We start from the raw sequence: 25,576 nt of genomic DNA on the forward strand, positions 1-25,576 counted from the left end.
ACGTTAAGCAGAGCTGCGCAGTAGAGGTGGGCAATACCGGGAATTTTGGTATGGATCTAATACCAAGTAAATGCAGGGCTAGTATTGCCGATATCGATACTGATATCAATACTTCTTAATCCTTAAGCTCTATAGATCCAAAAGACCTAGGATAGAATTTTGCCAATCATTGTACGTGACAACAAAATACTTCATCGCAATTTTTTTTTTCTTTCAGTGCAATTCTGCTTTTTTTTTTTTTTTACATAAACAGGGTGTAAAAAAATACTGTGTTGTGTGGACTAGAGAAGAACTCTGAGTGGGTGGGCCAGGCTGAGCCTACCTGCATGGCTGTTTGGCTGGCTCCGCTGAGCCACGTGTGTCATGGTGAGCACAGAATTGCAGACACGTGCAGATACTGATAAAACAATACGTTTATTATAAAAATAAACAGATGTAAGACGTGGTTGATACAGAAAATGGGTAATCACCAGAAACCAGAGCAATGTAGACAAAACCATACCATAAACGAGAGACAGTCCAGAGTTCATACACGAGATATCCAATGTCAGAGGTAATCCAAGAGGCAGTAGTGAAAACACAGTCCGGGTAATACACAAGCAATCCAATATCAGAGGCAAAGGCAATAATCGGCGTCGAGAAAACAAAAGCAAGGTCATACACAAAATAAACTGAGACAAGAGATAAAGTAATGCTTTGTAAAGAGGAGAACCTACAATACGCAGCAACCCAGCAACGCTCCTCAGGGCCGTAACCCTCCCAGTCTATCAGCACACCGCCACGCCTGCGTGAATCCAGCACCTCTCGAACCGCATAGGTAGACGAATCCTCCCCCTCCACTGCCGCGGGCGGCACGTCATCAGGAACACCCTCGGCAAGCGGACCTGGGACAAGAGGCTTGAGCAGAGAGACATGAAACGAATTATGCACTCTGTACTGAGCAGGTAACTCAACCATATAAGTCACCTCGTTAACCTGAGACAAAACCTTAAATGGGCCAATATACTTAGGCAGCAGTTTCCTACAGGCCCCCTCAAACCTCAAGTCCCGTGTCGACAACCACACCCTGTCTCCGGGTTGATATTGGGGGGTGGTACTACGGTGTCTGTCGGACTGCTCCTTATACTTGCGTAAAACCTCCGAAATTTGTTGATGCGTCTCCTCCCACACCTGCTCACTCCGCTTCATCCAGTCGTCAACAGCAGGTATCTCAGTGGACGACGCTGTCCACGGAGCCAACGGAGGCTGGTAACCCAGAATGCACTGAAAGGGAGTGAGACTAGATGTAGAGTTAATGAGGGAGTTTTGGGCTATTTCAGCCCAAATAAGATACTGTGACCAATCATTAGGGTGTTTAAAGCAGTACAATCTCAGAAATTTACCCAATTCTTGATTGACCCTTTCACATTGCCCATTGCTGGTGGGATGAAACCCAGAAGTAAGACTAACGTGTACACCTAAGTGTTCAAAGAATGATTTCCAAACTCGAGAAGTAAATTGTGGACCTCATAGAATATCTTCAGGAACGCCAAAATGTCTGAAAATGTGTGTGTAGATAGCTTGAGCTGTCTGAAGAGCATTAGGTAGTGCAGGAAAAGGGATAAATTTAACCCCTCTAGAGAATCTGTCTACGACTGTGAGGATGGTAGTGTAACCTTCTGATTCGGGTAAATCTGTAACAAAATCTACAACAATGTGTGACCAAGGTCGTTCAGGAACAGACAAAGTTTACCGGCTGGAAGGGCTTTGGGTGTTTTGCATTGAGCGCAGACTGAACATGAAACTACGAAAGCTTGTATGTCAGCTTGCATGGTTTCCCACCAATAACGAGCTGAGATTAGTTGTAGTGTACGTGTAACGCCAGGATGACCAGAAGTAAGGGCAGCATGTGCCCAACCAATGAGTTGATCGCGAAATTGTTCGGGTACAAAAATCTTGTGAGGAGGACAGCCCTCCGGAGGTGGTGTATTAACCTGGCTCTGATGAATAAGATCATCAAGCTCCCACCTAATGGCAGCTACTTTAACTGTGGGTGGCAGAATGTATTCGGGTTCTGAAGCGCGGCATGCGTCGTCTGGGGAACTAAAAACGCGAGATAAAGCATCTGCCTTAGTATTACGGTTACCAGGTCGAAACGAGATAGAGAAATCAAAACGTGAGAAGAATAATGACCAACGAGCTTGACGGGGGTTTAAGCGTTTAGCTGTACGGAGATATTCCAAATTTTTATGGTCTGTTAGTACAGTAAATGGATGTGCAGCACCTTCCAGCCAGTGACGCCATTCCTCAAGAGAAAGTTTGACAGCCAGTAATTCCCTATCCCCTATCCCATAGTTACGCTCAGCTGGTGACATTTTACGCGAGAAGAAGGCTATGGGATGGAGTTTAGGCGGTGAACCGCTGCGCTGGGAGAGAACTGCTCCCACGCTAGTATCTGAAGCGTCGACCTCGACTACAAATGGTAGTTCAGGTTTGGGGTGCATGAGGATGGGGGCAGAAACAAAAGCAGTTTTTAACTGGTGGAACGCTAAGTCAGCTTCAAGGGACCACTTAAGGACCTTGGTGGCGTTCATAGTGAGCGCAGTGAGCGGAGCAGCTATACTGCTGAAATTACGTATAAAACGTCTATAGAAATTTGCAAATCCTAAGAAACGTTGTAAGTCTTTAATAGATTGGGGAACGGGCCAGCTAGTAACGGCATCTACTTTGGAGTCATCCATAAGAACTCCCTGGGAGCTGATAACATAGCCGAGAAATGCGACTCTCTGAAGGTGGAACTCGCATTTCTCGGCTTTAGCATAGAGGTTGTTCTCCAATAGTCGTTGGAGAACCGAGCGAACATGTAGCACGTGAGACTTAAGGTCAGACGAATAAATTAATATGTCGTCTATAAATAGGGTAACATATAGGGTAACATATCATGTCACGAAAAAGGTCATTCATAAACGACTGAAACACAGCGGGGGCGTTAGCAAGACCATAACTCATCACTAAGTACTCATAGTGGCCATTGGTAGCAGTAAACGCGGTTTTCCACTCGCCCCCCTCCCTAATGCGGATCAAATTGTAAGCACTACGTAAATCGAGCTTAGTGAAATAGGTGGCATTACGCAACTGCTCAAGAGCGCATGGAATGAGGGGCAAAGGGTACGCAAACTTCTTAGTAATAGCGTTCAAACCTCGGTAATCTATACAGGGTCTCAGTCCCCCGTCCTTTTTCTTCACAAAGAAGAAACCCGAACCGACAGGAGACTTAGACGGGCGAATGAAACCCTGAGCTAAAGCCTCAGAGACGTAGTCTGCCATAGCCTTCTCCTCATCGAGAGTAAGGGGGTACACCCTAGCTTTGGGTAAAGTGGCACCCTCCACTAGATCGATAGCACAGTCACAGGGGCGATGAGGAGGCAACTTAGTAGCGTTATCTTTGCTAAATACTTCTAAAAAATCAGAATACTCAGTGGGAATAACAGGGGAATCAGAAACTTCAGGGCTCTCCACAGAAGTGGACTGAATAATAAGGCTGTCTAAAGCTAAACAGTTCTTATGACAGTGAGAAGACCAAACCGTGATATCCCCATCGTGCCAGGAGACGGTGGGATCATGGGTCTTGAGACATGGCATGCCCAGGATCACAGGATGCTCGGTGCTGGGAAGCACAAAAAGTGGCAATTCTTCAAAATGAAGAGCGCTGGCTTGTAGGGTGATGGGTAGCGTCTGCAGCGTGACTGGTTTGGAGCGCACAGTCTTCCCGTCCACAGCATGAATGGATAACGGACGCAGAAGTTCTCGGGTGGGTACGCCGTGCTCCTTCACCAGGTCCAGACTGATGAAGTTCCCTTCCGACCCGGAGTCTATAAGCGCTGGGACAGAGAGCATACCATCAGGCAACATAATATTCACAGGTAACGAGAAACATTGAGAACGAAAAATTGTGTTTTGCTTACGTACCACGTTACCACTGTCCCAGGGCTGCAGCTTTCACAGGTCGGGTCAGAAGACCACACTCAGCCTTGAAATGACCAGCCTCCCCACAATAAAGGCACAAACGAAGCTGGATCCGGCGCTGTCGCTCCTCTGGAGTTAGCCGGGTTTTCTGGATGTCCATGGGCTCTGGGGCAGACAGCACAGCTTTCTCTGGTGTGGAGGTGCGGGGCAGAGTCACAGGAGTGTGCTGAGTGCGAGAGCTGGTCTTGGGGCGGCGCGAGAGAAGTTGATCCAAATGGATCGACAGTGAGATGAGCTGATTCAAAGTTAGCGAATCATCTCTGCAGGCTAACTCCCTCTGTATGTCTGGGTTGAGTCCGCATCTGAATACGTTAATCAAAGCTGCATTATTCCAACCACTACCAGCTGCAAGAGTGCAGAACTCCAAAGCGTAGGAAGCCACCAGCTTCTGACCTTGCTTGAGAGCCAGCAAAAGTTCTCCATTAGACTGTCCATAACGAGAATGATCAAAAACCGAGCGAAAAATAGCCAAAAAATCAGTGTAGCTAGCCCCAGAAACTTCCTCCCAAATAGATGTAGCCCACTCAAGTGCCTTACCAGAAAGCCGGGAGGTAATAAAACCGATCTTAGCATTATCGGTTGTGGGCGGTGAATTACTGAAAAACACGGAGCATTGCAAAAGAAAATCCCCATCAAAAATCTCCGGTTTAGAGACAGAAAAACCAGGCACAGATGAAATAGCGTTGGGCAAACGGGGGCAGCTAACGGGCTAGGGCTAGGCTCAGCTAAGCCTCTGAGGTGAGCTAGCAGCTCCGAAAGCTGTTGCTGCTGTGTAGCTTGTTGGCTGGGTAGCTCAGAAACAGCTTGGGTCACACCAGCGAGCGTTTGCTGGTGCTGACCGAGTAGCCTCCCCTGGTTGGCTAAATCAGATCTAATAGCCTCAGTATCTGCTATTTGATCTTGTACGGCCGCGTATTCTGTCATGGTGAGCACAGAATTGCAGACACGTGCAGATACTGATAAAACAATACGTTTATTATAAAAATAAACAGATGTAAGACGTGGTTGATACAGAAAATGGGTAATCACCAGAAACCAGAGCAATGTAGACAAAACCATACCATAAACGAGAGACAGTCCAGAGTTCATACACGAGATATCCAGTGTCATAGGTAATCCAAGAGGCAGTAGTGAAAACACAGTCCGGGTAATACACAAGCAATCCAATATCAGAGGCAAAGGCAATAATCGGCGTCGAGAAAACAAAAGCAAGGTCATAAATAAAAAAAATAAACTGAGACAAGAGATAAAGTAACGCTTTGTAATGAGGAGAACCTACAATACGCGGCGTGGGTGTTTGTGTGGAGTGCTCTTATATAGTGCCAGTAATCAGTATTCGGGACTTCCTGGAGGAAGCAGGTGAGGTGTCACGTGACCAGGTGTGTGCGTGATGTCAGCGGGTGGTGCATTCTGGGTAGTGTAGTTGTTGACCTGAGAACCTCCGTTAGAGCTGAGTGTGGAAGGGACAGAGGAGCTAACAGCACCAGACGTGACAACGTGAGGCACCTGCAACACCAGCAGACTTTGATGAATCCGCGTGCGCAGCAGTCAGTCTGTGCAGGAGAGAAAAAACTCAAATATCGATCTTTTGACATGAGTATTGTTCAATATCAATACCAGAGTTGTATCGATATTATCGATATTTGGATCGATCCGCCCACCTCTTTTTATTTATTTTTATTTAACTGATTAAATAGTTCTTTAATTTACTTTTTAGTTCTTTTTTTATTCAGTTGTCTATAGGGTCCATGTTGGCAGGTTTCTGGCAGGGAGGAGGAGACCAGCTCATCTGCTGTCAGATTTATTTTATCTTTCATCACAACAGATGGAGTTTAGTGACTCCTTAGGACATTATGAATCATTATTAAATTACAGTTCTACTGTTTATTACTTAAATGTGAAACAGACGCTCAGTTTCCAGATCTACTTGTTCAGTTAAAGAGTTTATTTGTACAGAGTAAAGATGATCTTGTTGTTTGTATCGGATGTTGAACTCCTGCTGTTTTTTTCAGGAATTTTGACAACGTTCCCACGGTCTGTGATTTTCTGCAGCACGTTTATTTATTTATTTATTTTTTTTACTTTTTTGTATCCTGTTTCCTTATAGCTATTTCTTACTTACATTTATTTATTTAATTGTATTAGGATCAGTAGGCAGAGTACCTGCTGGATGGTTTGACGATTCACTGCATCACTGGATATCTCTCTCTAGTGATGTAAAACTTGGCAAAACACAGTCAGTTCTGTGTTCTCTCTGTTCAGAACTACATTGTTCGAGTAGGAACAAAGTGCGGCTCCCTGTGCTTGCGACTGGTCAGAAGAATTTATTTGTCCAACCAGTTTAGAATTAATAGTTAATTTGCATAACATTGAGAAAGTCACTTAGATTTGAGAAAATCTCACTTGTCACTCTGTTACCATGTCACTTGCCACTTGTTGTTAAATCGAGGATACAGAACATATCCTCTAATTTAACTGGTCACTTTGTGGCCTGCCAGTGTGCACACAGAGTCAGATTCAGAATCACACTTAGATTCATGGCCAGACTCAGGGTCAGACTTAAAACACTCAAATAGACGCTCAGACTCAGACAATAAGACAGTCTTAAAGGAGCTGCGCATTTAACTCCTGATTAGAATGGTTTTCCTTGAAACTGAACGTTCTGGATCAGCTGAGTCTCAGATCAGGACTGTCACTTGGCATTGCTTGTGCTGGATATGTTCTCTGGCATTTTCTCCCGGAAAACATAGCACCATAGTGCTAAAGCTCTGGGTCTCCCAGATGCCAGAACACTGTGAACTCCAGCCAATTGTGTGAAAACTCACATCAGCGAGAGAAGAAGGAATGAGTGCTTAATTCTGTTGCAGCAGAAGCCAAAAACAGACCATTAGAACAATTGATAAAGATGAACGGATAAAGTAATTAATATATTTTTTTAAAAATCACATAAAGTCTAAAATAATTTCTATTTTATTAAATCCAGTGCCCCAGAACAGAACTGTTAGAAGTGCTTTCTTAGACATTCAAAGAACACAATGATTTACAGAATAATATGAAGATGTGTAAAATTAGACATGATTCAGCTTTGACAGTTTATAGTGTAAAGGCAGTGTGAGTCAAAGTTCCTTGTCAATGTTTGGAGGGGCGGAGTCTTTTAGCAAGCTGAGGAGGGGATGCTGGGAGGGGGAGAAAAACATCACATTATTGGCTAAAATACGGCTTCGCCTGCTGGTGCATGGTAATGTCATCAGTAACAGGGAATTTTAGGGACAGTAAAAGGTAAGTGTGAATAATGAATTGTGAGTAAGTTAAAGCTAATCTGTTCAGTGACACAGCACTGCGTTGTTCAATCTGTATGACCATAAATAGCCTCTTCTGCTCATTAGAATTGGAGATGTAAACTAAGCATTTTCTGTATATGCCTATGTATATATATATATATATATATATATATATATATATATATATATATATATATATATATATATATATATATATATATATATATATATATATGCTAATAGATATACTGCTCATTCTCTAGTAAAATTATTTTTTTATTTAGATTATATATTGTATGTTTATGTGTAATGATCACTGCAGTTTCCTTTGGGATCTCTCTCTCTCTATCTATCTATATGACTTTTTTATGATGTAAGTATAGAGATCAGTTAGTTATTGTATATTAGTGAAATTTAACCATGCTAATTAGCACTTTACCACACTGGCATTTGTTGGATGGATTAGGTTTTAATATTCAAATCAATTAAAACCAATTAAATCAATTTAAAAAAATAAAAATACAGTCAATTAACATTAATTTACATTTGTAACAATTTATTTTGTCACACAACATGACTAAAACATTTTAACAAAATTTTTATTTGGTGAGTTGCAAACTTTGGTCAAGCTTGAACTTGACCTTGGAAAGCTTGAAACTTCTGCTGGGAACACCTGGGGATAACCCAGAAGGAACTGGAAAAAGTATCTGAGGACAAGGATGATTAGAGTTCTTGCTTGATCTATTGTCATCACATCTTTGAATTGGATGTAAAAGTGAATAAGAAGATTGCAGTAATGATGTCAATGATAATGATAATTACTCACATTTCATTGAAAAGGATCAGAAATCATATCTCAGTGTGAGTGTGTTTGACAACAGAGGAGTAATGTCAGTGTCACACACACACATACACATACACACACACACACACACACACACACACGTTTAGTTGGAAGAGGTTGGTAGGAGTTTTACACCATAATCATTCATTTTTTATTTTATAATATGCATAAATTCAGATAACAACAATAAATTATTGGTTGAAGAAACAATAAGTAAACTCTGACCCCCTGTGTGGGTTTGTGTGTGTGTGCGTGTGTTTATGTGTGTGTGTGTGCACGTGGACATAGATATACACTTGTGTGTGATTGACTCATCACTGAGCACTGATCACATGGGTGTGTGTCGAGTCCAGAGAGGAAACGTAATCCTGCTGAGCCGTCTCACTCATTCAGTCTCTCTCTCACTCACATACAAATAACCGTGGAGCTCAGTGATTGAATTTTACAGTAAAATGTGTCGAGACGGTGCGCTACAGTAAAACTCAGAGAGGTGAGTTCCTCAACTTTTTATTTAAAACAAGCTCTGTGGAATCAGAATGTGTATCTTAGAATTAAGTAGTAATGTTAATTTCTAAGAATATAATTAGTGTAAACAATGTAAGTTCAGTAGCATTAGGCTGATCAGTGTGAGTTCAAGGTGATTGATGTGATTTATTTGTGTCATCAGGTAAAATTGGGTATATAGATATAAATAAATCCCTTTATTAACATTGCTCAGAGAACACAAGAATTAAATAACAATCTTCATGGTAGGGCGGAAGTTCATCTCGTTATACTTAAAATATATGAGTGATTTTTGATTACTATAACATACCATAACAACTTCAAACATCCTTGTAAATGTCCTTGTATTTTAAAAAATCAGCAATAAAAACTGAAAATTGATTACTAAAATTTAGTTAACTTAAACTAAGACATGGTCAGATTGACCAAGATGAACAAAAATAGTTCAGAATAGTTTACATTGAACTCTTTAAACTCTTATCTCAGAGAAATCAACTCTAAATAATGCAACAAATGATCTCTTGTATTTTTCTTAATGTCTGCCTGATCAGTTGTTATTTAGCTATTGTATCTGTATGATCTTTTGAAATGTGACTTTGCTTTACTGAACTTGATGAGGGCAGTTTAATTACTTAATATTTCAGATTTATTAACTGAGAGTCAATGACCACTTTGCTCTAGTATGAAGTAATTTTGGATGTTTTATTGTTGCCTTTTGTGTAATATTTGTATTGCCTTGTATTGCCTTTGTATTATCTCATTTCATTCTTGCTCTGGAATTATGGGCATGCAATGAACATGTTGAGCAACTGGACTTCCCAAATTTAGAAACAATAAACTCTACTGTAAAACTGTTTATGCTTTAGCAGAGTAGAGCATGATTGTGTAAGTGCAGTCTAACTGAATTCATTTCACCAGTTGGCTAGTGATTCTGCAGTCTCTCCAGTGGTTTAATAATCAGATATTTGTGCAGTGATTGGAAGGCTGCAGGTTTGAGTATCTGAGGCACTTCATGCCCCGCTGCTGTATCATTTAATGATACATCACTCATTTCACTATGGAATAATTATTGAGCAAGTTTATCAGATAATTAATAAAATGTAAATTGAGACATGTATTTCTATTTATGCGTTTGTTAGATTATTTTAATTTAAGCTATATTAGATTATCCGGAATCTTTCTTAAATTGTCTTGACTATGGTGTCAATAAGGTTCTGTCTGGAATGCCTTGCATGAGCTGTTCAGTACATTATTTAGTTTTTTTAATCCATTTCCCCATCCCTTGTAAAATGTTTTATGTTCCACTGGCTGCAACTCAAATCAATGATCCGCCTTAATTCCGAGCAGTTGCATGCTTTTCATGAAATTCAGGTGAGGATGCTTGAAGGTTTTTTTATCTGATGACTCTTCCAAAACAGGCCATATTTACATCACTTTTACATTCATGGCATTTAGCAGATGCCTTTATAAAAAGTGACTTACAAAAGTGCTTTGTTGTTTAGCTAATATGTACAGTCTATTTGATTACCGAGAAGATATGTGCTAAGATATGTGCACTACTCCAAAGTCTATGAAATTCTCCTGAAGGTCTTGAGTGACAAAACAGAGGTTTTTATTAGCCCTTTCAGCAGGCTAGAAAGCAAACATCAGCTTGACCTCTGTCATTCTTGCTACCTACCATTTCTTTGTTACCTTACAAGGTAATAGTTATATGAAAATGCTTTGCTATCTCCTTATTCTCTCCTACAGTATGCATTTTCCTTATTTTTCAGTAAACAAGGCAGCTATTTCAGAATATGTTTAAGTGACCATAATATGTTTGTCATGCTTTCCTAACAATGCTTTTCAATGAGCAATAGTCTTAACATTCTAACAAGCTAATTAAGTTTTGGGTCTTTGGTAAGGGTTAATGAAGAGCTCAAATGTCTTAGAATGTCCAAATATTTGCTATGCTTTATCTGTCGTTATGCTTTAAGGGTTACACCAGCTTCTACTCACATAGCTGTTAACAGTAACAGAAAGTTTGCCAGTGATGTGCAACCTTTGTTTAGAGACCTAAAACCTTTAACCTTGTTTTAGCTATGTTAGTTAATCCATTGTGTATAATGTGTTGTTACATTGTAAAGCCACACCTTGAACACACATACTCACTCCTCATTACATAATTTACTACCATTCATTCATAGTCATTGTCATTTATGATTAAAGTATGCCTCATCTGTATCAAGAGAAATACCAGGTTATCTACTTTTAAAATTGCACTTGAATATAAATGTTAAATTTACTAGGGTGTCTTGATACTAGATTTTAATGTCTGATACTGCAACCGATACTGCAACCTTGAATACCAATATCAGTCAGATTTGATATTTTTAAAATGAATGTGCATAGAAACACTTTGCTTATCAAAATAACATCATGGTCAAACAGTAAAACACAATCTATCTCCCTATGAAGATTAAAATGTATCATTTACATACTAAAGCAAATGGATCACATCGCATTACATTTGCTCTCTGATATTCAATCTTGTGGTTTTGGCCAGTCTCTGAATATATAATACTGAGTATTGCATTGTCACACCCCTAGTATGTACTAGTTAACTAGCTAGACGTTTACTGGTTCAATCTTCTGTGGAGCAATACAATGCAGAATAGTTTGGGGGCCTCATTCTATATTCTATATTCTAGAACTTTATAATAATTTAACCCAAATTCTGCAGAACCAGAACTCCAGAGGGTGAAGGGTTGAGACCACATCCAACAACTCTCACTGTATTTTCACTGGAGGACATCTGCTTCTGCAGAGGGTACAATATATTTACTGCATGTGCAACTACTTCCTGTTCTGGCTCCTCCCACTTCACACCCCCTCCCATTAATTGTACCTTCCGTTCCTGATTATAAGGAGTAAATTTCAGTGTGAGTGTGGGTGTGTTTGAGAGAGAGGGGGAGAGCGTTCTGAAGAAAATCACTATCAGTAAATAGTTACCTTCATCTGACCTTAATACTCTTATGATCTAAAACTTGAATACCCTGCTATCAAATAGCCTTTCTTTCTCTCTTTTTTCTACTAGGTGAGGAACAGTGAGCTGATTTTCAGCCTGATTTAAAATCAACCTGAAATTAAAGTGCTCATTTTATGCTGTTTGTATCCAAACTCACAGTTCCACCCTAAAATGTCTTGGTTTTTTGAAGTATGAAGATTTGTATTACCTTTAAAAAGCACCTGATGCATGGTTACCTCACTGTCTACCTGTAGGGATATTTGATATTAACCTAAAATAAATAATATATATATATATTTTCAAAACAAGCCAATAAGGAAAAGTTCAACTTGATTCCTGCTTCCTGCTGTGCTTATTTACTGTTTCTCCTTCCTTTAGTGTCTGAACTAAAGTCACTCTTAGTCCATATCTGTTTCCTTCTACCATGTTTGTTTAATATGTCCTTAACTTTGTAATAATCTTACAGGTAAGCTTATCATATCTCTGACCTTGTTCATGACCACAGCTCTGTCCTTTTCTAAAGCTGGAGAAAGTCCTGATTAAAGAGAAATAAATGTTTACTTACTGGTATTCTCTATTTAATTATATTTTAGAAGTAATACTGAGAGGTTTGGGGGAATGGGAGTGATTTTAAAGCATACAGTGCTGCAGTAGCTTATTGTGTTGAATGCTTACCCTGACCTTCATGATGACTCTAAGCTCCAACCTGACCCCTGTATTCACACTGAGCCTCAGTTTCACTTTCACCATCATGTTCACTCTGATCCCCATGTTTACATCTCCAGATTGTGATTTAGTGTGTGTGGTTTAGTAATATGTAGCAGAAATGTTGTAAAATATTTTTTTTTCTCCCCAGGTTATGTCACAGAGGAGCTTGTGTTTAAACTGCAGTGAGAAAGAGAAAGGCTAAGGCATCCACAAGTCAGATTTTACTATTCACTCTTCTGCTTTGTACAATCTAGCAGCATGAACAACCACCAAACCGCTGAACTGACCAATCCTGGATCAGTGAACATCTACCCTGTAAGTGCAATGTTCATTAGTAGAGCTGTATAAAACCACTGTGCTTTAGTAACAGTGTGCCATTATTTCACTACACTGTATTCACACTCTATATTCACACACTATACCAAAATAGCAAAATAATAATGTTACATAATAACACAATAGTAATAGAACTGTGCAACAATAACATACTCTACCGTACAAGAACAATACTGTAAAATAATAACACTGTTCTATAATAATATTTTTTCCTAATATCTCTGTAGCATACAATAGTACCATAAATAATACTGTGCAATAATAGCACTGTGCCATAAAAAATGTACCAAAATGATAAAACAATAATGTACAATTTCATTGTACAAGTATAACCTTATAAACCTCCTGGTTTAAACAACTATTGGAAACAGTGAACACTCAAGATCTTAATATACTAAACTTAAATTCCCAGGTTAATGTTTGATTTTTTGTTTGTGTAATTTGTCCCATCTAAATTAACTGCAGTGCAACAAATGTAACAGGAAGTGTTTGTATGAAATTGTGAAATTGATATTTCAGCAAATCTAACCAAAAACAAAAGCAACAAAGCCGCTTTATTTTTTCCCTGAATCATCATTTTGATTTTTAGCTGAGGGCAGTGGCCTACAACACCCTCTGATTTCATCATATCCTGTTTAGCCCACACAAAGCTGACTTAAGCATTTGCAGAGTTTACAAGTAGTCTCTCTCTCTCTCTCTCTCTCTCTCTCTCTCTCTCTCTCTCTCTCTCTCTCTCTCTCTGTATTTTCTCTTTTATTCTGTAGTGCTAAAGTTACACAATGAGCTCTAATGTCTTCACCTATCTGAGTGTTTTTCACTTCTGTGTTTTTTAAAGTGTATGTGATCTTTTGACCTGCTTCCTTTAATAAAAATCCTGCACTCTAAAAACTGATTACGCTTTCAAAAACAAGACAAAGACGCTGTGTTTCTATGATCAGTACTGGAAACTGACCTGCTGAAATTAATCTCCTGTAATCTTAAAAAATAAAGTAAGGAAGTAAAAAAATGTAAGGCCATTTAGTTTTTATGCATGCATAATGATTAAAAGATTTTAGTGCACATGTTAGTTTTTTATATATTTAAAATGCTCTATTGTGTTTTCTGTAAGGGTTAAATGCATCTACAATATTTCAGTCTTGTGTACAAGACTGTGACGCATTTATAGGGCTGTAATGTGTCTATAAGGCTGCAATGAATCTATGAAGATTTGTTGCATTCACATGATTTAAATACCTCTTCAAGACATTAATGAATCTGTTAGGTTGTAGTGCATGAATAATTATTTTATGCATCTATGTGGCATTTATTGCAATACAAATAATGTTGTTATGGGTCTAATGCAGTATGAATATATGCCTTGAATTCACCCAAAGGGCTGTATTGCCATATAATTATATAATAAATATGTCAAATGCCAAAAAGTAAATGAAAGTAAAGCTTAAATGCATCTGTCAACCTGTATTAAGTGCAGGGGTTGTACAAGTTTGTATCAGATTTCTTTGAAATGTGTTGTGAGTAGGAAGTGTTGAATATGCTGAATTGTGTATTTACAGCCCTGACTTTTCCCGGATCTGGGAAGCTGACCTGTGTCAGGAGTATGTATTGAGAATAACCACTATTGGGCACCGTCCTCAGAGTGAGCTGTTGTTAACCATTAACTAGCTTAAGGTTGACTCTATGTGTGTGTATGTGTTTGTGTTTAAGGAAGCTAGATGATAATGGTAATCGGAGTTTGAGTTTTAGAGACAGTTTTAATGTTTATAACCTCCTCCAGCTGGGGTCATATGACCAGGATGTTCCTGAGTGTCAGGAGTGTTGTGAGCATTGTTCAAGTTTCTGGACGGTAATGTTTTCTGAGGAGGAAGCTGAAAACTTCTAAAACTGAAGAACTTGCTAATGTGGGATGGAGTTCTTTTACACAAAGGTCAGTGTGTTCAGCGGGACTGTGTAATCAGCTGGTGTTAATGTAACATTAGCATAGAGTTAGCATTGTGTTAATGTAGTGTTAGTGGCTGTGCTTCCACTGCTTACTGGCCATGTGCTCTTATGTACACAGCACAGGGGAGTTGAGCAATGCAGCGAGTTCAGTGTAAACTCAGAAATGCTGATATATCGTTTTAGCTACAGCATCTGTTAGTAGAGTCTGTAGGGTGAGTAGAGCATGTTGTGTTGAGAGTATGAAGAAAATAAGACCTGACTTGTAAGAGATTCAGACAACTGAGCTGTTTGTAATGCTTTACATTGCTTTAAACACTGTGCGTATTAAAATGCAATACTTACAGTGTTAATTCAACATTAACATCATTTATCACTGGAGGATTTGCTGTTTAGAAACTGTTCATAAAGTATAAACATCACTGCTTCACAATTAATATAAAGGAAACAAAACTCTTTTTGAAATGTTTAGATTCACTATACACATATTCTCCAGCTACATATTCTCCAACTAGCTCCACTCAGATTAGCCCTATTCATCTAAGGTCAGCCCCAGCTAAACTCTGCTAAACTCAAATTCACTATACTCATTTTCGCTCCGCTAAACTCAAATTTACTAAGATCAGTTTGCTTCCATAAACTCAAATTCACTAAGCTCAGTTTAGCTCCACTAAACTCAAATTCACTAAACTCGGTTTAGCTCCACTAAGATCAAATTCACTAAACTCAGATTAGCTCCACTAAACTCAAATTCACTAAACTCAGTTTCGCTCCACAAAACTTAGATTAGCTCCACTAAACTCAAATTCACTAAACTCAGTTTAGCTCCACTAAACTCAAATTTACTAAGCTCAGTTTCACTCCACTAAACGTAGATTGGCTCCACTAAACTAAAATACACTAAACTTAGATTAGCTCCACTCAACTCAAATTTACTGAGCTCAGTTCCGCTCCGATAAACTCAAATTCACTAAACTCAGTTTTGCTCCATTCAATTTAAATTCACTAAACTCAGTTTAGCTCCACTCAGTTCACTTACCTCCGCCTCCACTCAGCTTCAACAAGCTTCAAAAATGTAGCTTCACTTAGTTTAGCTTTACTCAGCTCAGCTTCACCAAGTGTTAATTTTGACAGGTGATTTTGCTATAAGTTTTGTCTTTTGACTATAAGGCTTTTTTTTTACAAGGTTTCTAAGCCAAAGATTGTTACAGAACTCATGGGACATTTAAAAAGCATGTTTAAAAGCAAGTCCACTAATTCCTTTGATTTTCTTTTAAGAAATGTATTATTTTAAAGAAATGTTGGATTGCATATTCAAATACCTGCTATTTATGACAAAAAAAAATCACTCATGTTAATGGTACACATTCCTGAGACTTTTTATGTTTTGAGTAAAATATAGATAGATAGATAGATAGATAGATAGATAGATAGATAGATAGATAGATAGATAGATAGATAGATAGATAGATAGATAGATAGATAGATAGATAGATAAAACATGAAAAATAGCTAAATGGCGTCTGTGCTAATAACATGAGAACACTGAGGACATTCTAGTGATTTTCCCAAAATTTGTATTTACAAAAAAACAAAAAACATCTGAGAATTAATTTAGGTAACAGGAATGATTGTTGAGATTGAGCTCTCATTCAATCAGTCATAGTTACAATAAGACTTCAAAAGATTTCAAATATGCAAGAAAAAATGATGGAACTTAATTTAATATTGATCATGATCATCAAAAGAACCAACTGATGTAACTTCCTGTTGCAGGTGTGACTTGTAGAATGTTCCAGATGTTTCAGATGGGATAATGTTTCACATTAACAGGAATGAGTGAAACCCAGGGACACAACTAAAATGTGTGTTTTAACATAAATATTATGGATTCATTATGAAATTTTTTTAAAGCATAGATGTAATTGAAGTCACACAATAATGCAAAAAAAAATACATATCTGAAGGATTTTAATAATTATACTTTTCAATTAGGTCAATGTACAAGACAATATGCTTAATAATAAAATATATTTTATGGTATTATATATTTTAAAGTACATGTAATTTCCTGGGGACAGAAATGGCACCCATTAGTTTTAGTCACATTTTAGTCATTACATTACTATAAGGTTTAGTTTAGTTTTTTTATTTATCCTTACATTAAAATGCTTTAAATCAGATACACTATAAAATATAAAATTGTCCAAATATAATAATAAATAAAGTAGCTTCAGTGCTACTCTAATAGAGACATAAACATTACTACCTTTCATTAGCCTAGACTTATTCTTATTACTTAACAACTATATTTGGGTGTACTTTGCATGAGCTGTGTATCTATATATGAACGAAAATGTACAATCCTGCTTTATTTAGTAAAATATAGGTATATTTTACTAACTTGAAAAGTTTTTCATAGTGTTGTGTGTGACATTCAGGTGTGCTACACAAGGTTAGCTCCACATCACCAAACACACTTTACTTACAAGAACAAAGGTGTCAATATTTACCTGTGGGGACATTAGTGTGTGTGTGTGTGTGTGTGTGTGTGTGTGTGTGTGTGTGTGTGAAGGATGGCAGTGTAACGGTCTGTAAGACCTCAGTTAGAACACACAGTGGATTTGTTTTAGTGTGAAACTGCTGTGGTCGGACAGAAGCAGTGATAGACCAGATAGATCAGAGCTGACCATGAGTGAGGTGAGTTTAACCCTGAAATCAAATGTTATTAAAATCAGTTAGAGACATAGGACATTAACCTTGAATGTATTTTCATATTATGAGCAAAATTAACACAGTGATTTAATACACTTTTTACAGCCTACATCCTTTAAAGTTTAGCTCATCGTCTGCTCTCTTGCTTTGCATTGTTCCGTTATTTGTCTTATTGACTGTTATTGAGTCTAGTGATCATTACTGACTTTATAGACAGCTATTTAAATAGTTATTCTAATCATAATTTAAAAGATCAAGCACAGCACAGATTTGTGTTTTGATAAATATTTAATATGTAATTCATTTGTTCTGTGATCCACTGTTGTCTGTGCGTGTGTGTATCTACAGACTTGGTATATGAATGTTTTTGGCTTGAGTGAGCATCCCTTGGTCAAAAATGTTTAGAATTTGGCTGATAATAGTCTGTAATAATAATCAAATGTTCGGTAATTACTTTTATTAGGCTGTCATCAGTCACTACCTGTGTAAGTGGTTAGCATCATTAGCTTCAACTGAACAGTATTACATATGTTTCTTTGGAGGAGGCTCGCCCAAAAATGTACTTAACTCATCTCTCTAATAAAGATTTATCTGCGTAATACGTTATGTATGTAAACTGAATTTCACAAATATTAACGAACAAGGGCATTATCATAGGCTAATAAAGGGATATCTAGTGCAAGCAGAGCAAAAGACTAAAGGGCTAAACATCACTGTGTGTCATGTGTGTAACAGGAATATGTCATGGAAGTCAGAAGTATAATTACCACAATCATTAGCATCCACTGCGCTGTCCATTTTGATTGGAAAATGACAGTTCCTTTCCCATGACACGTGGCATGTCGGTGTAAAGTATTATAAGTGCTAAATGGAATCTTAGAAATGCATTTGTAAACTATTATAAATAAAAGTATCATTGGACATGCCTAAAATTGGATTTAAAGTTCTGAGCTGCAGAACTTTAAATCCACTTGTTTAGTTTAATGACTTTCTGAGGTACGAATTAATGATCAGGCACTTACATTTGTTTTTGGCACCATCTAGTGATACATTATTCCACTGGCACACACACAGACACACCAGGAGAGAAATCTAGACAGACAGTTTTCCATTCTAATTTGATTCAGGTTTAATCATCGAGATTTTTTTTCTCAGGCAGTTTAGTTGCAATGGGGTTTTAGTTCAGTTCTACTTAGGGGTTAAGTTCATTTCCAGCATTTCAGTACAGTTCCAGTAAAATTTCTATTTGGTTCCTAAGGGACTCAGTTCATTTACAGTACAGGTTCAGTACAAATACATTTTAGTTCCAGACAGGGCTCAGGTCACTTACAGCAAAGGATTGGTTCACTTACTACAAGGGTCCAGTTAGCATGTGCCATATAATATCGTATGCAATAATATTGCCAACATTTTTCAATAATGGGAATGATATTATACCCTGAAATATCGTGCCATATCAGACACCCCAATTATCACATCAGGGTACTACTTTTTTGCTGTTTTTATTAGAATAAAAATTACACTGTTCTCATTTCCCATTTTATATGTACTAGATAAAGATTAGATATCTGTCTTATTATATTATTATATTATATTATTATATCATTGTACTTTAATCCTGGATATATGGAGATATATGTAATGTGTAATGTGCTGTGTGTTTGTGCAGCCAGTGTGGGCAAGGGGAGTGCAGAGGGAGGAAGAAGAGGATGAAGGCGATCTTAATAAAACGCTGAGCGTTCCCCGATTCCACAACATCCTCAGCCCAAACCCCAACATACCGAGCGAACAGCACCGGTCCTACAGCGAGCAGGACTTCCAGCGTGAGTTTAACACACACGTGTATAAACTGTTTTACACAGTTGTATGTTGAATATTATATTTAATAATAACTTATAATATGATTAACATTCAATGTAACAATTCCTCGTCTGTGTTACATTTCTAACATTCAGTTCATCGCCAGTCATCGCATAATGTTCGTCATCCCTTGTCCAAACTTCATGGTGAGGGCAGGAAAAAAAGGAGTGGGAGGAAGAGGAGGAAGAGTAAAGAAAAGATACAGAGTGGTGATGAGCAGGGGGCACTGCAAGAGGCTGAGGAAGAGGAGGATGAAGGAGAAGATGAAGCTACAGAGAAACGCACAACAGAATCTGACACTAAAGAGGCTGTTCAGGTACTGACCTTACATGCAAACCCTGTTTCCACTGTGTGTGTGTTTGTTCTTTTAAACTGTGTATACAGTAAATGCTTGATAATGCTGATTTAATGACCTGATTGTGTGTCTGTGTGTGTGTGTGTGTGTGTGTGATATAAACAGAGTTTAAGTAACATTTTACCATGTGTAGAGTGTCAACAACCTTCATGAACTAGACCTGTTTATAGTTGAAACTAAAAAGTGATTTAAGGAGGTTTATTCAGTAGTTACATACTTCAGCCTATACAGAAAACATAAACATAACATACTTTGTGACAGTTGTCTACAGTCTGATTTGGTCACTGCTTGTAGAGTGCCTATATAATTATTTTTTTCTCCACTGTATTAGTTTTTTGTGTCGGATGACGACCCACATCTGTCCAGACCAGAAACCTCTGCTCAGGCACCCCAGTTGATTCCCTCCAGCACTGGAACAGAGTGAGTTTGATTCAGTTTTGTGAAATTCTGTCACACACTTCAATCTTTGAGCTCCTCAATAGATAAAAAGAAATCTTTATGAGCCCAGTGTACTGCAAATTTTAAATGTACTGCAAAATCACATAAACTCAGTTTAACAAACCAACAACTGATAGTTTCTATAGCTATAATATAATAGCACATGATTTATTTAAAGCAAATTCTTTAATTCACAGTTTCATAAGACATCTCCCCTTTTGTATGTATCTTAGAAAATAATAAAGCTGTGAATCTCGGGATGTAAAGTGAGGTATTTTAGAAATAGAATGAAAGTTGGCCCGCTGTTAAGCGGGTTTTTATAATGTGAGATTTAAAGTTTGGACGCTAGGTGTCAGAAACGGGCCAAAGAGTCTAAAAGCGACAAGAGTGAAGTTGAAGCACAGAAAAATGGGCCAAAGAGTCTAAAAGCGGAGAGAGTGCTCAGTTGTAGCGCAGAAAAACGGGCCAAAGAGTCTAAAAGTTGCCGTAATTAAGGAGTTTAATATTAAGAGACGAAATGAAACATCAATTTGAAAAATCTTAGTTTACACAACACTGTCAAAGATAGATAAAGATAGTATGCCAAGTAAAATGGTGTGTAAATGAAAGTAATCAGGAAAATGTATTATTTAAAGTGGTACATTTCATTATTTGTGGCCCGTGACTTCAAATATATTTCTCCTTCTGGCCCCAAACAAAAAAAGTTTGGACACCCCTGTTCTATACTGATAAAACTTATCTGTAGTCCTGCTTCTGCTGTGGTTAAGACAATGGTACTCTCATACGGTGTGTGTTTTTAGCATTACAACATTCCTACAATAGTATAAGCATTATTGAGGTATACTTTGTGGTCAGATTTGATGGATTAAAAAGTGTTGATGGATTAAAAAGTGCCTGGACAAGGTAGAACTTACCAAGATGCATTTAACCAAATAGATAAGAGTGTTTTATATACACTGTTATGCCAAAAGTCATGGGGTAACAGTATGTAACTTGGTCATGCTGTGTTACCTCAGGTGGTAGCTTTAAAACATCCACACCTGTATAGGTTATCACAAGCTATTCATAAGGTGTTGTGAGTAAACTCTTTTGAGTAAGGCTAAACACATGCACACTTGGCGATGTGAAATTTTAGAGTTTGACTGAGGCCTGAGAGCAAATGCCAGATGTATGGGACATTCCGTTTCTGAAGTTAAGACATGGGACATAATGCTAGACATGATGCTAGTCCCATAACTCAATGACAAATTGCACGTCAGCGAATATTGTAGAGTCTGTATGTATAATTATGACCCAATGTTGATTTCATTTTGATACAGTCAATAAAACTTTTGCACCAATACTAGTCCAATACTATCATAATGCATGAATGTAGACATCCTATCACAACCATATATGCACATAACACTTTAAGAAGGCATTTATAAACATTCTGAAAACAGTATTCATAAGATGTGTTATTAATATTATTGGTACCACTTTAAAATATGACTACCTTTATAAATGGTTTATAAATGATTTACAATTAGTTTATTAATGGTTACTAATTAGGTTGTAAATGCCTTAAAAATCATTAATAATCAGTTATGTGGCTGTGGGTTCACTATTTGGCAAACAACAGGTCTACATACATTTCTACGTATGTGTTATAACTGATTATTATTGATTTTTAAGGCATTTACAACCTAATTAGTTACCATTAATAAACTAAATCATTTATAAACCCTTTATAAAGGTAGTCTTATTTTAAAGTGGTACCTTATCATTTGCCTTGTAGACTATCAGCTCTAACAAGGACATTTTGTTCCGTTTCTGTGCTATGCTATGTGTTTGGCTGCATGTGTGTTACTGCAGAGGTTAGTGGGGGTTCTGAACACTGTCGGTAATGACCGTCTCCACTGGCAACATTTTTTTCTTTTCCTTTAAAAGCCCCTGTGTCTCTCTCTGATACTGGGTGTGAACTAAGCCGCAGGTTGGATCGCTCCGGACTAGTTTTACAGTTTCTTCTCTTTACTTAAGTTTAATTGGGATTAACTTTGATTGGGAGTTTGAGGTGATGGTATGTATTTCTTATCTAATATGTTCATAAATGTAAACATAGTCTATAAGTCTGTTAGTCTGTTTAGTCAGAGTTGACAGATTGAATCTGTTTAATGTTCCAGTTCTGTTTAGTGTTCCAATTCTGTTCTAACTTGCTAATTACCTTTGGGCTCAATGCTGTGACCAAAAAATAGATAGACAGACTGTCAGAGAGACAGAGAGAGAGACAGGCAGGCAAACAGGCAGACACAGGTAAACAAACTGATTTTTGGCTTTTGAAGCATCTGTATCTCCAAAACTGATTCACTTTTTCAGAGACTTTAAAAATGTTTTTTTTTTTTTTTAGATTTTTTCCCCCCAATTTTAATGGATTTACAAAAAATGACAAATTATGAACCATAAAACTAAAGCAGATTTGGGTTATCTTTTTTTTAGGTGCGTGTTCCAAGGTAATTTTCAAGTAGTTTCTCTGAGTAACCACTGTGCACTAAGTAGTGTTTGCTGTATCACTTGTATTTTGTATTTAATAACTGTAGCAGGCTGGAAGGCTTTCCTTGTTTGGGTGCAATACAGGTCGATTAATGGCCTTAAAAATATCAAATAGGCACATAACATGTCCACTGTGCCGGTCAAAACACTAGTCTAGGTTTCTTATAGTGACCAGTGCCTTAAAGAGTTCAGCTGCGTACATGTAGTTTTGTCTGATGGACACAGTGACGTGCTGGGACATGTCAGGTTGATCAGGTGTGGTCATGTAGTTGGTCTGGCTGACAGTTTGCCACCATGTTTTATTGCAGGTGTTCTGAATCTCCCTCTGGCGACTGTGAGTCCGGTTCATTGCCTCGCGTGTCCTCAGCTAGCCGCAACTACGACCTGCAGGAGCGGCGTAGAACCGGAAATATGACTGGAACCGAACAGGCGAAGTACCAGCGCATCCCCACTGATGAGACGGAAGCATTAACGCTTGCCTCCGCGGACTTAGATGGCATAAAGAGTGAGTTTAATATTCTAATGTCTTAATAAATATGAGTGACATCCTAATAAATAGGACTTAAAGCACTGATCAAAAATCTAATCTTAGCATTGTCTGCTATATTTTTTCATTTTACGTATTTAAGCCCACACTAATTACTGATAGACCCACATTTTAACATTTTGTCTGAAACTGCTGAAGAGACTGCAGTGGGAGTTAATGATATTGTCCTAACATAGTATCACAATATTTCAGTCTATATATGTGATAACGATATTCTTGGCGATATGACAAAACATAAAAAATATTTGTATAGTTCCAAAAATATACTACTGTAAGAAAAGAAATTTCAATTTCAGAGCACCTGCATACATTAATTTTTCTATAGTTTTTGTATTTAGGAGAGATTACAAAATCTGCCGTTAAAATAATTAACCCCCATTAAAGTTTCCCTCTTAAAAAGATATGATTATATAATAAATATATTCATATATTATTTATTTATTTAAAATGAGTATCTTTCCCAAGCTTTTATTGTAATGCTTCATAATGATTCTCCACTGATTCCCGCCTTTTCTTATTATTTCATGATTAATCCAATTTTGATATTCTGATCTCCTGCCGACTCGCCAGCATGATTTTTGGCTGCTTCACTGGTTGGACCTTTTAAACTGACCTTTTAAATTTCTACATCATCCATCACTCCCAGTGTATGTGTGTGTGTGTGTGTGTGTGTGTGAGCTGCACTCTTTCTGCAGAGTTTAAAATTAAACTGTAAAATGTGGCACAAGTTTCACTCAAAAGATTGAGAGTAGGAAATAAGATTAATGCTGATTAGTGTAAAATCACTGACACATTGGGCCAAGAAGTTATAGTTCAGTCCGGTTTATCACCCTTGTGTCTAAATGATTGTGTTTACATGCACTCCACAGTCATTTCAGCTAACTCAAATCTGTCATTTTGCTCATTAATCTCATTATTGAAAAGACTAATGTAGACAGAAAACCAGTATATAGAAGCAATGTGAGTTGAATAAAGGTATAGGCATCATATTTAGGAGTTGGATGTTGTGAGTAGACAGTGTTACAGGTTAAAAATTGTGCTATTCTGCCTATTTAGTCCACATACAAAAACTAAACTGCATTTTTTAATTCACTGTTTTCATGATGTCACAATCTTTACATTTAAAAGCACCCATATATTCAATGTACAGAATCTTAGCCCTCCCATTCAACTTATAGCAGGTTAGCCCAACCCACCACACTTAAAAAAGGAACACACAGAACAGAGCTCATTGATACAGTATACATATCAGTGTTAATACCACAGTGAATTTAATTGTAAGGGATGAAGAGATTATAGAGGTTATAAAAACATTAATTGTGACAGCGCTCCCCCTTACCGCATTTCCCCAAACGCTCTCTTGCTCACTCAATTTAAAGTGTTTTGTTGATCAGACTTTTATAAAGGCTTGAGAAAATGTGTAAATAATCATTTAAACTGTTAAAAGGTGAGTTTTTTTCAGTAAACTGTTTTTTGTAAAAAGCGCTTAAGTTTTTGTCTTTAGCCCTGCTTTATTTCACTGAATTACTAGTTTCTGAAGAAAGGCAGGTTTAGGCTCTTGCTCATGAATATTCATACATGCAAACATATTGCCTCTGATTGACTAACAGCACTGCAGCAGAGAACACACTCCTGCCTTGACCCACAGTCAATTTTTCAGCTCTAAAACTCAAAGGACAATTTTTTTAGAAATACAGCCTTAGTTATAAATATATAGCACTGAGTGCTAGGTAAACCTAACCCTTAAACTTCACTTAACGTCAGACTCTTATCTTAGACTGTTTTCAATTCAAGTGTAGGCTGCCCATCGTAGGCTGTGGGTGGTCCTGAGCTGAGGTGGGCGTGGCCATGAAGTCACTGGTTGACGTAGACACCTAACATCTCTCTGATCAACTAGTTTTTCTGAGGATTTTCTTTTACTAGATACTGCAGACAAGGGATGTAGGCTGAGAAACAGTTTCGTGTGCAGCATCATATACAACTCAGAGATACATAGAGTATTATACAAAGAACAAGAAAAGTGGAGTTTAGCAGAAGGAGACCTTTAAAATGATGAACTGCAGGAGGATTCTGGAAGCACTGGATGGAAAATCTAAATTTAGGCATTTCTCTTCAAACTGAACTCTGGTTTCCACAGAGACAGTACAACATGCTAAAATCCAGCGCTGGGTGAGGGTGATCTCAGGGTAAACAGGGTGATTTGTGTTTGTCTCTCTGTGTGAGTCTGTCAAGCTTAACACTGTTATTTCTCCAGATTGAGGCTCTATATCACGACTCTCTGTTAGTGTTAGCGCTCTGAGCTCTTCATTAGTTTAAGGAACTCCTGCTGCCGCTACTCTCAGCAGGGGGAGTCACTCTCCTCTTCTTTCCAGAGTGTCCAAACACTTCTGCTCATTAAGAAGTGCAGGCTCAGGGTGAGGTTACAGTCAGGAGAGCTGGATTTGTCAGATTCGGACAGACAAAGAATCCTCCTCAGACAAAGTTAAAAAGTGGAGTTCAGAGCTTTGCGTCA

General features: G+C 37.8%; 1 protein-coding gene across 2 annotated transcripts in view; it reads left to right on the forward strand.

The window, feature by feature from the left end:
- The first annotated feature begins 8,498 nt into the window (after positions 1 to 8,498).
- The window catches only part of slc4a2b (solute carrier family 4 member 2b), a 33,843-nt gene continuing 16,765 nt past the window's right edge, over positions 8,499 to 25,576 (forward strand). Inside the window, exons 1-6 of one of the 2 annotated variants that reach the window (XM_007260119.4) lie at positions 8,499 to 8,620; positions 12,498 to 12,664; positions 19,005 to 19,158; positions 19,291 to 19,511; positions 19,882 to 19,970; positions 22,826 to 23,022. In XM_007260119.4, the coding sequence (XP_007260181.1) occupies positions 12,608 to 12,664; positions 19,005 to 19,158; positions 19,291 to 19,511; positions 19,882 to 19,970; positions 22,826 to 23,022 (718 nt within the window). In that variant the 5' untranslated portion in view covers positions 8,499 to 8,620; positions 12,498 to 12,607. Of the gene's footprint in view, positions 8,621 to 12,497; positions 12,665 to 14,346; positions 14,610 to 19,004; positions 19,159 to 19,290; positions 19,512 to 19,881; positions 19,971 to 22,825; positions 23,023 to 25,576 lie in introns of those variants that run through there. The other variant, XM_022684064.2, reaches the window with a different exon arrangement.

Source organism: Astyanax mexicanus, chromosome 1 (assembly GCF_023375975.1).
Source record: "Astyanax mexicanus isolate ESR-SI-001 chromosome 1, AstMex3_surface, whole genome shotgun sequence".
NCBI classification, from domain to species: Eukaryota; Metazoa; Chordata; class Actinopteri; order Characiformes; family Acestrorhamphidae; genus Astyanax; species Astyanax mexicanus.